Source organism: Ptychodera flava, assembly GCF_041260155.1.
Source record: "Ptychodera flava strain L36383 chromosome 3 unlocalized genomic scaffold, AS_Pfla_20210202 Scaffold_27__1_contigs__length_13241970_pilon, whole genome shotgun sequence".
In the NCBI taxonomy this organism is placed as follows: Eukaryota; Metazoa; Hemichordata; class Enteropneusta; family Ptychoderidae; genus Ptychodera; species Ptychodera flava.
This window is the reverse complement of record NW_027248281.1, coordinates 4,159,348-4,177,104: the sequence shown is the minus strand read 5'-3', so window position 1 is coordinate 4,177,104 and position 17,757 is coordinate 4,159,348. Positions and strand designations below refer to the sequence as shown.

The window sequence follows — 17,757 nt, the reverse complement described above, 5'->3', positions numbered from 1 at the left end:
ATCAATGAGTCGGTGACTTTCAAATGTGTCGTGATACTCAAGCTAATCGTTTGTTTTGTACGTGGATTGTGTCCGTCCCGTACGCTGAGTTGCGGTAGGTAAAACGCACTGTACATCGGTCGCAGGAGTCCTTGTCGACCTTTGAGCGAAATTCCGACAACTGTCTCCCTTTAATATATCAGGCGCATGTCAGTGTGCAACTAATCTCTATACACATTTGTACAGAAATTACCAACAAGCATTGAAGATATTTTGTGCAATCATAATCTTAAGCTTTTTATATTATTTACAGAACGCTTCATCTTTTCAGCGAAAACACTAAATGAGGATAGTTGCAGTATGTTGCATTTAAACAAACACATGATTTAGAATGCTTGATACACATATTCTCTGATCCATAAAGATATCTGATACGTTCGTTGCAATGATGTTATGAATCATATAAAATGTAATTGATGGACCATCATTTATTCACATCATGACAGGGTGGCGAGAACAACCCGTGGCACATTATGCAGATTGTCATGCTTGATGATATTGTATTGTTTACAACAATAGTTTATAGATACTCTTGCATCGATTTGCAAAATGCATGATAGAAAGAGTTCACGAGTACCTGCTCATTGATAATATGATTCCTGGCGCCATTCCAGCACACGTAACCCTTTTCTGAACAGTTACAATTCAAATGACACTAGCTAGGGTGGTCCTGCAAGTACTAAGTCAGTACACGAACAAGGAGAGACTCTTTGTCTGTGGTCGGCATCAAAAATTACATCTATCAATTTTTAATTTAGAATATGGCAGATATGACATCATGCCAACATGAAGTAAGCCTGGCAGAGGTATGAGTATCATAAGTATAGTAGCGAGCTCATTCATAGGAAACTCTACAGTCACTAACGAATCAAAGTAAAGGGAAAAAGTTCAATTCTTCTTACAGGTATTTTAGGTAATATAATACTGCAACAATGCTGAAATGCTCGCATTGTTGCTGTATTACCTAAAATAACAGTACGAAGAATTGAAAACTTTTTCCTTTTACTTAGATTATCATCAAAATGGGACAGTAATGTTCTAATTAACTGTGCAACAGACTGGTGACAATAAACATAATCCGTAACCAGCAGACAATTGGTATGACAGGAGAGACGACTGACGTATTGAACAAAACAAGATCAACTTTTCCAAATATTTTAGAATATTGAAAGACCACAAATTTATGATGATTTGGTCCTGGTGGAAATAAAACAGTCAAATTTATGAGATATTTAATTAGCTTTTTTCCCAATAGTGTGGCTGACACCAATATCAACTGAACGCTGAAAGGCAAAGTGCGGGACTGAGCAACTGTGTAAGTTTACAGCAGACAGCCAGATGACATCATGAACAAGGGCTTTGCAAATCGTGATGCAGTGTATCGCATTTCAGTTATAGTACTGCTGTTAGAGCTATGATAGAGAAGGGAGCTGATTTTTTCTTCCTAATATATTCACGTTTGTCAAATCATTTTGTGTAAAACGTATTGCAGTAGGAAGCATATTTGTCTGGAATTGAATAAAGGATGATATAGACTGCCTGTCACTTGGACCTAGCACCAAATATGTAATTGACCCTATTTGTAGTTACATTTAGCTAATCTCACTTTTCGACAATTTTCCTGAATTTACTTTTGTATTGTACTGATGTCATACCGTCAGGATGTATTCTATCGTTTGTCTCGTTTAAGGTATAATCAGTATTTGTGTTTCCAATCGGCATATTGATATAACGTTCGATGAGACCAAGCTTTGAGCATTCTGAACTCTGAGTCAATATTCAATGACAAAAGATAAGACACAACAGTTTCATATCCAATCAGGTGATTTGACTCGGGTATGAAAATATGTGAATTGGTAGTGGTGAAACGGACAGTTGAATTGGTAGTGGTGAAACGGACAATTGAATTGGTAGTGGTGAAACGGACAGTTGAATTGGTAGTGGTGAAACGGACAGTTGAATTGGTAGTGGTGAAACGGACAGTTGAATTGGTAGTGGTGAAACGGACAATTGAATTGGTAGTGGTGAAACGGACAGTTGAATTGGTACTGGTGTGAACGGACAATTGAATTGGTAGTGGTGAAACGGACAGTTGAATTGGTAGTGGTGAAATGGACAGTTGAATTGGTAGTGGTGAAACGGACAGTTGAATTGGTAGTGGTGAAACGGACAGTTGAATTGGTAGTGGTGAAACGGACAGTTGAATTGGTAGTGGTGAAACGGACAGTTGAATTGGTAGTGGTGAAACGGACAGTTGAATTGGTAGTGGTGAAACGGACAGTTGAATTGGTAGTGGTGAAACGGACAGTTGAATTGGTAGTGGTGAAACGGACAGTTGAATTGGTAGTGGTGAAACGGACAGTTGAATTGGTAGTGGTGAAACGGACAGTTGAATCTTCTGCCAACGCACATATTTAGATTTGTCGTCATGGCTTTGTTGTCTTTAGTACCTAGTGATACATACGTTACTTGCACAACGCTGTGGTCAGTATTGCCAAATGGGGCCACGAGGCCTGGTAGAGTAGGTATCAGCCGTGTAAAGATCCACAACGCTCTTTTCCTGTTGCCATATCCACATTGATGAAAATGTTCACCATCAAAGTATAAAATTACCGAGTATACTGGCGCTTTAGGATGACGTAGTAGCATATCCAGGGTATGCTGTGCAATAATGCCAGCTGCCACACGCACACACGTCTGAAGCATATAAACACAGGGAGTATAAGGTTCATGAATTCAGGTGACACGTGTACATAAAAAGCACATAATGATCACGAGGGGATTTGAGGATGGGATAATTCGATATTGAATATTGACGTTCTACAAGGACTAAAGTTGGTGTAGAAAAAAGCATTGTCTTCTCCATACTTCCCAGAATTTGAGTTTCTGTCTGGGAACGAGGACTGTTATATAGTCCTCCCTTTTCAACTCTAAAATCTATGTTTTCAAGGATATCGATGAAAGAATGATGATTGAGGTTTTCACGCATTAATTGGCATAGAGTCCAAAAGAAGTCATTGAAAGTTTATGTCGAAGATGATGAGGACGATTATTAAAAAAAGTCTATGATACATTTAACGTGGCTCTGTTATTATGTATGGAGATATACAGGCTTGACAAAACAAAAACTGGTTTGTTTTAGTCGCAGAAAGTCATTTGTTTGATAAAGAACGTATCTTATCCTTCAAACCATTAGGAAGATCTACAATTACTGGGTTAAAGAAAGGCACTTTCATAGTACTGGAAATTGTAGATTTCCATTCACTGAGTACATGTCGAAAGGCAGTAAACCTTTGTCAAGAATGTGGTATCGACACATATTACATATGTGTAAAGGTATATACGCATTAACACGCAATCACGTGATGTATTGTTTTATTTAATTCGATTTTCACTGTAATCAACTTGAATAAAATTCACAGGGTTAACACTGATCATTTCCTACACACCGTATTTGTAAAAACCTTGCTTAAAAGTTGATTACCACCAAAACATTCAAATAAATCGTTTATAGAGTCATATATAATGAATGCAGAAGTCATAATATATCCATACTAATATGCTAAACTCTCCTTTCATATGTAAATAAGTGAGATTCCATGGCGACGTCAATTTTATGCTGCTTATATCTAATAACACGTTGTTGAGGACAGGACTTACAACCATAGCTAAGATACTGGTTCATCGAACGATAGCTAATCATTGTGAATGGGTAACTATGAGGTCCATAAGAGTCATTAAGTTTTTGACTACAACAGGAGTGATAACTACTGTTTTTCTCGCACATTGGAGATACTCGTCAGATGATGGAGAGATAGCAGGCCACTTGAAAGGCAAGTCATGGAATTAGTTTCTCAATGTATAGTCGCTTTATAAATTACATCTGGTGAATTTTGATGCTATGCCGTTCATAGTGTTCCATCGACAATCAATTGCCAACTATCTACGTTGTAGACCTTCTATATACACTAACAATGACAACAAATATAATATATTCTTCAAATTATCTTACTTTGTCGCATTTCACGACAAAAAACCACTTATTTGACAAATTTCAAACTTGGCTTATACGTTTTATAGCATGGTCACATTCCGCATATTGACTAGATAATATATATAGACATTTGCTAATACACTTTCGGCTCATGTAATTTATACTTATACAGTACGGTTACTGTAAAAAGTTTCGTAGCGTCGCGCCAGGTACGTATCTGTTGAACGTCTCTCTTGTGAACAGTGCTAGCCTTAGCTACGAACGGTCAGCGAATCAGACCATTTCTGCCCACTGAATGTCGTTTTGTGAGCAATGCGATGAAAATTAACAACAATCAGCGCACGCTATTTGCTCGAATATGCGGACAGAGTAGAGCAGGCCTGCTCACAAAGCAACACTGGAAAGGTTGAAATAAGTTACTACACAATGTAATGTGGAAGAAATAAGCCCAATCGTGTATGTTCGAATTTTAACATTGTCTACTTCATGTGTTTATATATCCATAATATCTTTAGCCACTTCCTCTCCTTACGAGAAGAGATCGTTCCAACACATGTGGCGCTATCACATTTTAAATGTTGTTCTAGGATGTGTTAGGATTTGTTTCCAGTGAACTGTATTCGATCATTTCATACGTTGGTGATATTAATGTTTGAAGGGTGAGAAGATGCACCAAGTGGAATTCAGATTCTTTCTACTACTTTCCGTCAAAGCTAATGTAATTTGTACATCTAAGTTAATCATCAGTGTGCCTTGTCAGCCAATGGATAAGTCCTGATCCATTTGGAATAAAGATTGAATGTGCAAAGTAAATAGTCGTTGACTAAACTGAAAGTGTCGAAATGGTTTATTGATGTTGTATGAAACATTCATACTTACACTAAGTTGATTAGTGGTTAATCATCAAGCAGATTAGTGGTTAATTATCAGTGAGCCGTGTCATCAGCATAGACAAGTATTGACGATCTGGTTGATTTTCACTCGTTTTGAAGTGATACGTCCCGTTAGCAATGGTGGTATCGGTAATTCGTGTTCAATATTTTTTACAAAAATGTTACATTATCTAGCCTATCCCATTCACAAAATTCATAATGAAGTGAGTCCACTCTTTTGCACATGGAAAATCATAGAATTTTGTTTGTTTGTTCTGACCATATATTTCCAAAACTACGTCACAGCTGTAAAAGTGGCATTCTTTTAATAAAATCCCAACGGACTCTATCTACTTTTGTGTGTTTGGCATGAAATTCCAATTGCTTCTGCATTAATGAATAAAACTAAACTGCCTGCCTGTCTGTACTGTTGACATGGACAAGAATACAGAATAAATAAATAGGCTACATCGGAGGGACCAACCTTACAATCTTTTAAACAATCTTTACAATAAATTACTGCGATGAAGAACGTGGTTAAATTCAGCACATCGTAAAACTCTGCTTCCTCATAATTATTCCAGTAAATTTGCCGACATTTTTTTTCGAATTGATATTACTACCGATTCCGTTCTTGGAAGGTACGTTATTCATGTTTGCTGATAGTATGCAGAAAGATTTTATGAGGTTATCCCACGATATCAGCGCTTGGTTGGGACGTATTGCCACGAGTGAGGGTGCGAGCCGCATCACACGAGTCGAAGACGAGTGTGATGCGGCGCGCACCCTCACGAGTGGCAATACGTCCCAACCAAGCGCTGATATCGTGGGATAACCGATTTATCATATGCCCATGACCGTATATTTATGTAAAAGGTAATTAAAAATAAAGAAATTTTATTAGTTTTTGTCAGTCTTTCGAAGGGACTATGTTTTTATATTCTGCCGCTGGTCTGAGCGCATTGATACATGTTTGTTTACAACAGCTGATCAAGTCGTCGATCGCATCGTGTCGAGTGTATACGGTCTAAACAGGATTATTTCAGCGCAATTTACCGCAGTTCAGAAAAGGAATGGAGCCAATTTACTAAATTCTGGTCACCGTCCCGGTGTTCTGGTGGATAATTATTACACGGACAATATTGTAAGTTTGAATTCACTTTAATAACTCTTGCTGAAACATGGCTGACGTGAACAGGAACGACGAAGTAGCGCGAAATACAACGGATTGTAAACATCAACTTTTAATTTTCTACAACAACCTGTCCTGTAACTCTCTTTAGATCTGAAATAAAGGAACGTTAAATTCATATGTACTAAGTAATATGTTTCGATTTATATCGGTAAATTTTGATTGAATGCAAGATGAACATCATGACATCAAAATCGGAAATAAACAACAATTGATGACGTATAACGTGCCGTATCAGACTGATATTTTACGTTCCACGTCGCGACCCGTCAGAGGAGACACGGATACGGTCATGGGTATATGATAAGAGTCCTTACTAGACTGTCGATAGTCCCTTGTGCCCTTTGTTTTCTATTATTTGTATAATCTCTGGCACATACGGGGTGTGTTCCGCAAGCATAGTGCCGAAAGAGCGGGCTGGGAATGCTGCAGGCATGATAGCGAGTGCCGAAGCTAGGAACTTCGGCATTCCTCCACCCATGTATGTACAAGAGACTACACCAAAATAGAAAAACTGTTTATTGGTATTGGAACAGAAGTATTTTGAACATTATTCAATGGTTATCATAGGGTTTTGAAAAAAAAACAATATGGCCGCCAAATCATGCGACTGATCCATTTGCTTTTACAGACTTGATAGTACTTTGACCAGTGATGACATTAGTAAAATTTAAGTTCAAATGGTGTGGTGGTTCTGGAGTTTAAGATTTTTGATAGATTAAAATTTTTTTTTTTTAAATCAAATATGGCGACAAAACAACATAACCGATCCAAATGCCTTTAGCAAAAGTGATACTATTAGCTCACACTACTGATGCCATGAGTAAAATTTCAAGTGAAAAAGTGTGGCTAGGATTTTTTAATTGTCCTACTTTTTATGTTACATACTAAAATGTGTTAGATTCAGGGGATCAGCTATCGGCAAGAAAACTGTCACGTCATAAAAAATAACGTTCAAGAGCGTAAAACATAAATCGAAGACACACTTGGAAGATTGACACGGCACCTTTTAATCATGCTAATTTTGACCGGAAATACTGCAGCGTTAGTGAAGGGAAATGTAAAAACCTAGTTTTAAGAGGTTTTTCAAATTGACTGTCACGTGGTCCCCTATAAACAATTGTCAAATAATAGAAGACACAGTATTTGCCAATATCTACGCTTTTAGAAAATATATACTTTGATGGGATTACGAGCTCAATTTTCTGCAGAGAGTTCATTAATTGGAAGTGTCCAATACTTGTTCTGGAACCTTAAACTGGTCTGTGGGTGCAAAAGATTTTACTGTAAGGTATATCGTAGGATTACTGTAAGATATATGGTGGAATTTACTAGCACCCGTCATTTGAAAGGCAGACAGTATCTTTCTGTCATTCTCTTATTGGCAATTCTTAAATTAAAACGTCAGCAATAAAAGTATATCTATTTTGAATATCCGTCTTATGTTAAAATTACAGCGACGGCTTTACAAATTAATCATCATAGACCGAGCTTAGCATCTTTTTTACACAAATCCCTTTTTTACATCGTAAAGAAAATTGGGCCAAAAGGGCAACGTAATAAAAGTGCCTGTGCATATAAAATTCATTGTAATGCTGTATCAAGCTTACATTTTATGGAAGATGGAAGAGGGTTATCAGCTTGCTAGTATGGTGGATCATGCCTGCATTGATACGATTGTGTAAGACAGCCAACTTGTGTGCCAGTGTGCAGCATGTGTAGAGTGAAAACGAATATGCACTTCACACCATTGAAATATATACTCGCATTTTAGAATAGTACAGCAGAGTTGTATTCGTCGCATATTGCTTGTATACATGTATCAACTGATTAAATACTGGAAAGGTTTCTGACCGTATCGATGTTTAAAACTGGAATGTGGAATATCGAGAAAGCAACTCCACACATCGTTTATGCCTGGTTGTTTGCGTTTAATCACAGGCGGCCCAATCACTATTAATAAGCTTATTATTGAATTTTTCTCAGTTTTCTCTGTCACTGTCAGTCCCTCTCCTTTTCTTCATGCTCTGACTGATCGTAGTAAATAAAATAAATGACTATATAGCCTAACCTATAGCCTCTTGACTCTTTATTTATTTTACACCCCATTACAAGGACGTTTATCTCTCATATACACATCTTGTAATTAATTAGTCAACACAACTAATTATGCTAATCCGTGGACTTATCAAGGATTGGTCAACATTGTATAGAGATGTTACCTTTCCTATCTTTCGCGATGTTGACCAACCCGTAAAATCCCTGATATATACATCCCTTGTAATACAATGGGAAATTCATATGGGAACTAGATTTTTATTTTTCTTTAGAGTTGAAATGTGGTATTAACTTCGCACCGGCACTAGGTCTTCCACCAGTAGCTCTTCTAAGTTGTCCCGGATCCGGAAATACATGGTTACGTCATCTGATAGAGCTAATGACTGGTATCTACACGGGTTCTGTCTATCAAGACAAAGTTCTCTACCAAGGAGGTAAGATTTTTACATTCAATGAATCACTGCGTCCGTGTAGAACTTCAACTATGATTATGAACTTTCCTTCGCAAACAGAATTTTTCATAAACATGTTTTTCTATTTTTGTGAAATGGTATGAGGTTTCCTTGGTGAATTTGACGAATGGAACTCTGGTCGGGTCGTTGCGGTCAAGACACACACGAGGAGTAAAATACATCTACAGCGATTTTCATCCGTCATTTTGTTGATAAGAAATCCATATGGTGCCATTGCTAGTGAGGTAAATAGACGACTTGGAGGACACACCTTCCAAATGCAATGGACTAAGGAACTAGCAGAAAGTGAAGGTACGTATACATCAGGTTATTTATCATACAGGTAACGTCCATATTGGTATTTACCTATCGTGTAAAGAGAACACGCATGAACTCCATTTTAACATATATACGTGCGAAAATATACGTTTTATCTTCAGAGTTAATGGAACTTATAGGATAGCTCTGATATATTTACACATGTGCGCGAAGCAGCAGAGTGAACACAATTGTTAAATTTTCCGAAACGTTAGGTTCAAGTTATAATTTTATAGTTGCTTTTGGTTACTGCATTTAATTGAAAGATTAATTTTACCGAAAATAAACAATTTCTCAGTGTTATTACCGAACCCCTTCATCACACCATGTTTATTGCTATGGCGTTCTGTATGTCGTGTCGTCGGCTTGTAACGTAGGATCATCAGTGCATCGTTGCATTTTATGATAGAGTCAGCTGAAGGCCAATTTGCCGATGATTAGATTTAGCGGAAACCATCAATCAGCGACCCAAACCAGACAGTGCAACTGATGCAAGCATTCTGTAACGTTTATCGACCCAAATCAGACAGTGTAACTGATGCAAGCATTCTGTAACGTTTATCGACCCAAATCAGACAGTACAACTGATGTAAGCATTCTGTCACGTTTATCGACGACGGTGTATTGAGGCTAGCGAAAATAGTACAGCACCTGTACATATTGTATTCGCATCAAACAAAAAATCAACGTCCTCAATGAATTTCAAGTTTTCATGCAGCATTCACCTCATGTGTCATTAACATTGTCCCTGATCCACTCAAAAAGTCCCTTCCCATAATTCAAAATAGCGGATGCCTGAGAACAAAAATTCCATGGCAATATTATGATTTCTCTGCTACTATACCCACCTCGCATTCGTCGACGAGGCTGGTCGAGCACTGAACCGTAAAATACACATGAATACATCAGCGACCAGGCACGTTTACCCAATAATTATTGTGAAACCTTCGCAAAATGGAAACGACTGATCATTTCGTCACTACCATATTGGTTATTCTTACTGTCTTCATCAATAATAACAAACTGTGATACAGTCACTATCACGCTTTCTCAATCATCGAATACGTGACGAAGTAAGCATAAGCAAAGCCTACTGCAAACGATTTCTTCGCCGACTTCGGAACGTCAAAATAGAAATAGACACGATGATTGGTTGATATCTCGTTGTCTTCGAGTGATGTATGTGGATACAATCAACTACACTGTGAGATAAACTTTAAGTTCCAAGACAAGTGTTCCGTCAAACAATGAATTCTGTGCAAACAGCTAAGCCTGTAACACTGTTAAAATATGGATTTTTACAAGTTTAAGTATATTTAGCAAATGCAATTGATTTCGTGCTTTGTAATCATTTGCTTACGCTGCAATTAGTCACAACATACAATCCACAGTATTAACCAACGTTATGGCCTTCAGAATATGCATAGTTTAACGGGGTTGCGAGGTCACTTGTTTGCAGAGAAAAGGTTGTTTGGAAGGGCCAAATAAGATACCAGACCTGGAATCTTTGCAAAATAATGATCAATTAAATATGTTTATACCAATGGTTACTGTGTCAAGAATGTTAACAATATTGATGTTGATGTTTTTCATATTTATCATATGCATCAACTGTGAGCAATTCCTTCCCAAAGGGCACACATTAAAAGTTTGATATGGAATCTCTCTCTCTCTCTCTCTCTCTCTCTCTCTCTCTCTCTCTCTCTCTCTCTCTCAGAATTTTCTACCACAGTTGTACAAGTTATGAATTATTGGGAAAGGATTATCCACAATGTGTTTGAAAATTACATGGGCCCCGTGTTGGTGATCCACTACGAGGATATCAAGCAGCAACCTGAAGAGATGCTTAAAAGAATCGTCAATTTTCTTAACATGAATGTCGATCAAGAAAGATTGTTTTGTATAAAACAGGAGTTATCCGGAAACTTCAAAAGGGAATTGACAGTCGCTGACAGAAAAGTTCAATTTGAGTTTGTGAAAGGACAGAATCAGAATATTACAGAACGCATTATGATGGTAAATAAACTATTACTTGATAGAGGATATCCTCAAGTAGTGCCATACGACTTGTAAATAATAGTAAACATATTTTCGATGAAAGACAATATTGATCTTTCATTCTCTTGCACTGTGAAAAATAATTATCATATTATTGAGCGAGTAAGGTATGAGTGATCTGGAAATAAACTGTTGCATAAAAAACGTACATCTTTTTAACCAGCTTTGCTACCATAAACGCCACTTTCGAGTTTTCTACACAGCAAGATTAGTTTTCTTCACTATCGTCATACCTTTTGCAATTCTTAACTAGTGCTGCTCCTAATTAATTCTCAATTTTCGCGATGACGTTGTTAAAGTCAATGTAAATTACCAAGAGAATAATACATCCAGAGATGCTGGGCAAATCTACCTTTAAGTTACAAATTAATTTGTTATCATTACAAAGCATGTAATTTACAGGGTTTGCTCCATTGCTCTATTTTTCTAATCATGGAAAGGTCAAATTGTAAATAGTGTAGCAGTAGTTTGGAGGGGAATGCGGAACTCCGACTACGATGTAACAATTTCCCAACCAGCTAGTAGATTTTCTCAATCATTTTCCTTTGTCATTAAACTTCTTCCTGACCAGTTTTACCTTATAAAGCTACTCTACAGTTTCTTCTCTATTTCGAAAGCTCGTTGCTTTACTTTCCCGCTACACAATTTGTCATCTTATCTCGGCACGTTTCTGCAAACAACCAATTTCTACTCCACGTTTGCCTAGATATGTGATGAAAAATATATACGGGACATTGAAGAACCAAATATCGTATAAGAGTTACGACTGACAGTAATGTTCCTCGGACGTTTTGGCAAAAGACTGGAAGCGGCTAGCGATTTTTTTTCACGAAACGTAACAAGTTATTCTATGACAATGAATGCTGTATATTGCGTATGATTGGAGAGAAAGGAGCACTACATGTTCTTTTCACTAGATTTATAAACGTTGTTGTAAAACAAGAGTGCAGTAGCTGACGAAGTGTTTGCTTCATGCATTCATTCAAAGGGATTAATTGCTGCAATTTTTAACGTGTTTTCAGTATTTACTTTCTGTACATTGAGTACTGGTCTACCGCCTCAACTCTTTTACCATATTTAGGCTCCACCTCTATTGTTTTCCCATGATAGAATTCAATCTGTGGACCGAGAAACGGGGAATAATGAAGAGCATTTCGAAATAACCAGTATTCAGCTTGTAAACACTCTGTTTACATGGAACCACGTTTATAATTATGACTTGAACTCAATCGTCCAAAATGATAATACTCATTGCATATACAGGAAATGTTCACAAATTGAATGCTTAGTCCCGATACATGTAATATAACTTCCAACACCTTACAGCGGTCGGAGTAATTTACAGAGTCATAACCAATAAGACTGCATTACACACACTAAAATACTAACAAACATAAATGTACTTTAACTGACACGGATGTTCACAATAGTAAGCCGTCTCTCCATTGCACTCATCAAAGTTACACAACAACGTAATCACGATATACAGGGTTGCTTAGAAAGAGACCGAATAAAATTTCTTTCAATGAAATAATGATAACAATATTTATTTCATTCAAAATAATTACCAATAAGGTAAAAGTGGAAGTAGCAACTCTAGTGAATTATTTATTTACTTTGTCGAACCAGAACCCGGTCTACTACATTCCATTTTTAATTTCACTTAAACAATAATGTAGGCAACTAACAGGGTCTGATAACCATCACTCATGAAAAAGGATGTTTTGTCGACGTCTCTTTATCATATCTTGCTTAGCTTTTAACTTTTCTAGGGAAAAAAACTATGAACTGTGATCTATGTAAGGGTGTGGAAACATTAGAACAGGTTTTTACACTGTCAACCGTCAACAGTGGCTTTGAATGTAATTGGGCATAAGTGATCTGCAGATTTTTAAGAACTGCTATACCTGTCAGAGGTTTGAAGTTTGTAAATATTCTGCTCTTGCCTAGGAAATGGGCGATATATAATACTGGCAAAGTCAGAATTTTGAATATGTCGTTTGGTGTTCTACTGATGAAGTACGACCATGTAATTAGAACCACACATTACTGTATAGCAACCAAATTAATTTTACATAGTTTCTACAAAAGCAACATGAATGTTAACATGAAACTATTTTACAAAGTGTGGCTATTTAATGTACAGTAGTAGAAAGAATCACTACTAATGTTAGCAGCATATATGTTTTAACTTATATTTGGATTACTGAAAGGAGAATCCTGAATGCCTGTCAACATCGATATGACGTTTACATATCTTGAAACTAGGATCAATACAAGGTTTTCATTGCTAGTGTTTTTTGCAAATTTTGTTTATTGTTTAAAAATGCTATAGTACTACATCATCCCGTTCAATATTAATGTCAATAGTTGAAAATTACTATCTGTTATCTTTTGGTTAGACTGGTCGTCAAGGACATAATCCATTTTATTTAAGCCGTTAACTATTCATTACAAAACGTTTATTGCCTCGTTCAATATGAAATGTGAGCAAGCTGTTGCGGAAACTAAGAATCAAACAACATGCCAACAATATCCTATTTTAGAGGAGCACAAAAGCCCTGTGCAATAACTGGTGGAGTTTATGGTCTCATATAAAGCAATGTATTCCCTCAGTCTCGATAACCTCACATGCTTTGTTTTGTTCACAGATACACCCTTTCTATAAAAAACCACGGTAAAGAAACAGTCAAATCGCTACTTTATAGTGGCAGGAGATTCACAAATACCGATAGTATTTATGGTGGTACCTAGCAACAGTTAACTGACCAACTTAATTCTCCTAGAAACTTCCTGTAGGGTTACAGCAGATGCAGAGAAGCTTTGCCACAGTGGGAAAGCTTTCTTAGCAGATATGCGTCATGGCACACAGTTGTGTCTGGTTGGCATGAAAGCTGTTATCTATAAATGTGGAGATGTATGCTTCCAATACGTCGGCGAACCGGTGGCATCACTATAATAAATTTTGCGCTATACATTGCATGGTATTTCGACATTTTTTGGCTTTCTTTCACTAGTGTGAGTTTTGATCTGACATTTTATCTGTATTGAACACTTTTATTTCTTATATATGGTTGGAATGTAAAAATTACTTATGGTTGGTACGAAACGATTTTTGATAGCATGATGAAATCTTCAGCTTCAAATCATCATCTCCCTCTTCGTTTTTGAATTGAAGATAATTTCACTGGACAAGTTATTATTACCTTTTTGTATTGCCGTGGTAAGGAAGGGTCAAAGTTCTGGTACCAGCACTTGCGAAATGGGTTTATCGACTGATATAAATCAGACACACCTCACTGGCTGCAGCATGTGACTTGAGAGCCATAGTGGAATCATGAAGCATGGAATTGGCTCTATCAAATCCTAACGGCAGCTGCCAAATGTACAGAGGAAAGCATAATCCCTCAAAAGAGTCGGTCCTATTGGATACACCACCATCTGTTTCCCGTACGCTGGTAAGTGGTACTCCTCGCAACGCGACAAAACATAGTATTTTTCCCTGATGGGTTCACTACATTCAGAAAGTTGCTTTTTGTTCGGCGCAACGAAACTTTTGATATAAACATACTAAATTACGAGTAGAAAATCGAAGGGGAGTTTGAATGAATAAAATGAGGGCAGAAACTCACCTCGGCTGTTATTGTAAGCGATCGTCATATTGACACCATATATCTAGGTGAGGCAAAAAAGTGTGTGTTTCGGTAACATGGCTCCGAGAATTACGGTCAATAGGTCAGATTAATTTTTTATTATTTTTACTTTTCTTGGTTGAGACCAATAAAATAAAAATAAAGAAAATAATTTAAAATGTAGCGAATTTACTTGAAACTTTTGTAAATGCGAACGAAATTTCTAGGGTTGGAGGATTTTTCTAGGATATGTCCGGTTACCGGAAACACTGTGCCACGTGCACAGTTTTTAATTTGGTCATCATAAGTATATTTTAAGGTTTTTTAAACAGTTTCATATTAGAGACTTTAGAACTCATTGAGAGCAGAAAATGTGCGACATGTTTTGAATAATATGAGGTTATCCCACGATATCAGCGCTTGGTTGGGACGTATTGCCACGAGTGAGGGTGCGAGCCGCATCACACGAGTCGAAGAAGAGTGTGATGTGGCGCGCACCCTCACAAGTGGCAATACGTCCCAAGCGCTGATATCGTGGGATAACCGATTTATCATATGCCCATGACCGTATATTTATGTAAAAGGTAATTAAAAAAAAGAAATTTTATTAGTTTTTGTCAGTCTTTCGAAGGGACTATGTTTTTATATTCTGCCGCTTGTCTGAGCGCATTGATACATGTTTGTTTACAACAGCTGATCAAGTCGTCGATCGCATCGTGTCGAGTGTATACAGTCTAAACAGGATTATTTCAGCGCAATTTACCGCAGTTCAGAAAAGGAATGGAGCCAATTTACTTATTCTGGTCACCGTCCCGGTGTTCTGGTAGATAATTATTACACGGACAATATTGTAAGTTTGAATTCACTTTAATAACTCTTGCTGAAACATGGCTGACGTGAACAGGAACGACGAAGTAGCGCGAAATACAACAGATTGTAAACATCAACTTTTAATTTTCTACAACAACCTGTCCTGTAACTCTCTTTTTGGATTTGAAATAAGGAACGTTAAATTCATATATACTAGTAATATGTTTCGTTTTATATTGGTAATTTTTGATTGAAGTGAAAAAGATGGATTTGATCGTTAATGCAAGATGAACATAACATAAAAATCGGAATAAACAACAATTGATGACGTATAACGTGCCGTATCAGACTGATGTTTTACGTTCCACGTCACGACGCGTCAGAGGAGACACGGATACGGTCATGGGTATATGATAATCAAAGGTTAGTACACGGCAACAGGTCATATTTGTGCTGCACCAGACAAAGTGTCGGATGCAGCACAGATGACACAAATGCTGACACGACGCGATACGCAAGAAACAGTCGATACAGTGTTATGACCGATTTATCATATACTTATGCCGCGAATATTATAAATAAGAAAAACCTTCAGTTTGGGAATTTTTCGCATAAATATGTGTATTCATTCATAAACTATAAACTGCGATGTGAGTTCAAAAGGAACAATGACGATGGGGGTCCACCGTTTTCATGTTTAACGGTTTTGACAACTCTGTGATGACCAAATTTAGATTTTCTTGTTTTTCTGTTATACATGACACGTGCAGTCAATCTGACTACAACTGCAATTCACCGAAGGAGCTGTCATTGTTTCCCTGTGGTTGAATTTGCATTTTTACAGAAAAAACGTCTTCAAAGTCGATCACAGTGATCCGGGAAAAATAAATCTTAAAAGTGTGTTAAATTTTGGTGCGGGCCGTTACCCCGTTTACCTGTTTATCGTGGAGCAGGGTGATTTTTTAAAGTGAATTAATATGTGCTACTACAGCGATTAATTTTTTTGACATTTCGTATTAGTTTTGAGGAGGGCCTTCAATAGTCCTGAAAGGCCTATATCACCTAAATGGATGCGAATTGGCAACCTTTTCGACCATACATCTTTTAAAGGCCATGGGGCGCCGTTCAATGGCACACGTTGCTGTCATGATAATTCGTTCTCTGAATACTGTAAATGAAAACGAAACAAAATCTTGACACACTATGTGATCTGTTACTAACATTTAAACTTCAGTAATCTTAGTTTTGACCAAACATTCTTTAATGTCATGATCATTATGTCCAGATATATTTTCCACGACGGTCGAAAACACTTACTGTGATCTGATGAGTGATTTAAAGGAGAATGTTTGGTGCTCTAAAACATTAGGTAGCCGTCATTATTTAAGGCCTTTGGGTCGGAGGAATTTCGTTGAAAAATTCAAAATATTGAGTAGCTCTCCCCCCCCCCACCCGCGCCAACCATGATGGATTTGAGTAAATTTATTTAGCACTAGGTAAAACTTTGAAAATGACATTGAACATTGATATTTTTATTACATATTTTACATATCAGTGTTTGAGTCACAGTATTCAACAGTCATATAATGACAATAAAGTTCTCAGTTTGCTTGAGATTGCAGATGAAAGAATACGCAAAAATGGCAAATCTGTGATTTTTTTCCCCTCATTTAATTTTTTTATTTCACTTTATTCCAGACTAAATCATTCCATAGAATTCTGATTTCACAGTAAAAAAATTCTTAGAATATTACAAAAATATAATACTTTCTTTTGTATAATATTGTGTTGATAGAGAAAGACAAAATCAAAGGTACAGGGCATCGATCCACAATTTACAAATATCGGAGATGAAATAAAGACGATCATGTACCAGCCTAACGATCATATTTTCACTTCTCGATAAGCGTGTCATAAAACCATACATTTGTTTTCTACGAAGTGCATCGAAGTTGTGGAAATTATTGGTAACATACATTGCACTGAGTCTGTTTGTCAAATCCTAGCAATATCCGAGGCCAGTGTGCGAAACTCACACAAAATCTCTACTGGCAAAGCGGGCCAGCAACTGTAAAGAAACAATGGCCCGGACGGAAATCAACTGGTCCGATTCTCAGGTCAAATCCAAATATAATGCAGACTTTTTATCCGAACTCAGTATAGGGGCCGAGAACATTTGACTGAAAAAATATAAACAACACCACTTCATCATCCTAACATCATACTGTTTTTGTGCCCTAATTCTTTTAATGGAAAGCAAGTAAAGATGTCAATCAAAATCAGAAGTTTGGGCAACTGGTCTCAGTGCCAAAAATAAATATGAAATCAGTGA

General features: G+C 37.0%; 1 protein-coding gene across 1 annotated transcript; it reads left to right on the top strand.

Moving 5' to 3' along the window:
* Positions 1-7,719: 7,719 nt before the first annotated feature.
* LOC139126182 (sialate:O-sulfotransferase 2-like) lies at positions 7,720-11,387 on the top strand. Its single transcript, XM_070692230.1, has 4 exons — positions 7,720-7,744; positions 8,428-8,589; positions 8,713-8,919; positions 10,643-11,387. Exons 1-4 carry the CDS (start codon positions 7,720-7,722, stop codon positions 10,996-10,998), a joined length of 750 nt encoding a protein of 249 aa, XP_070548331.1. The 3' UTR covers positions 10,999-11,387.
* Positions 11,388-17,757: the final 6,370 nt, after the last annotated feature.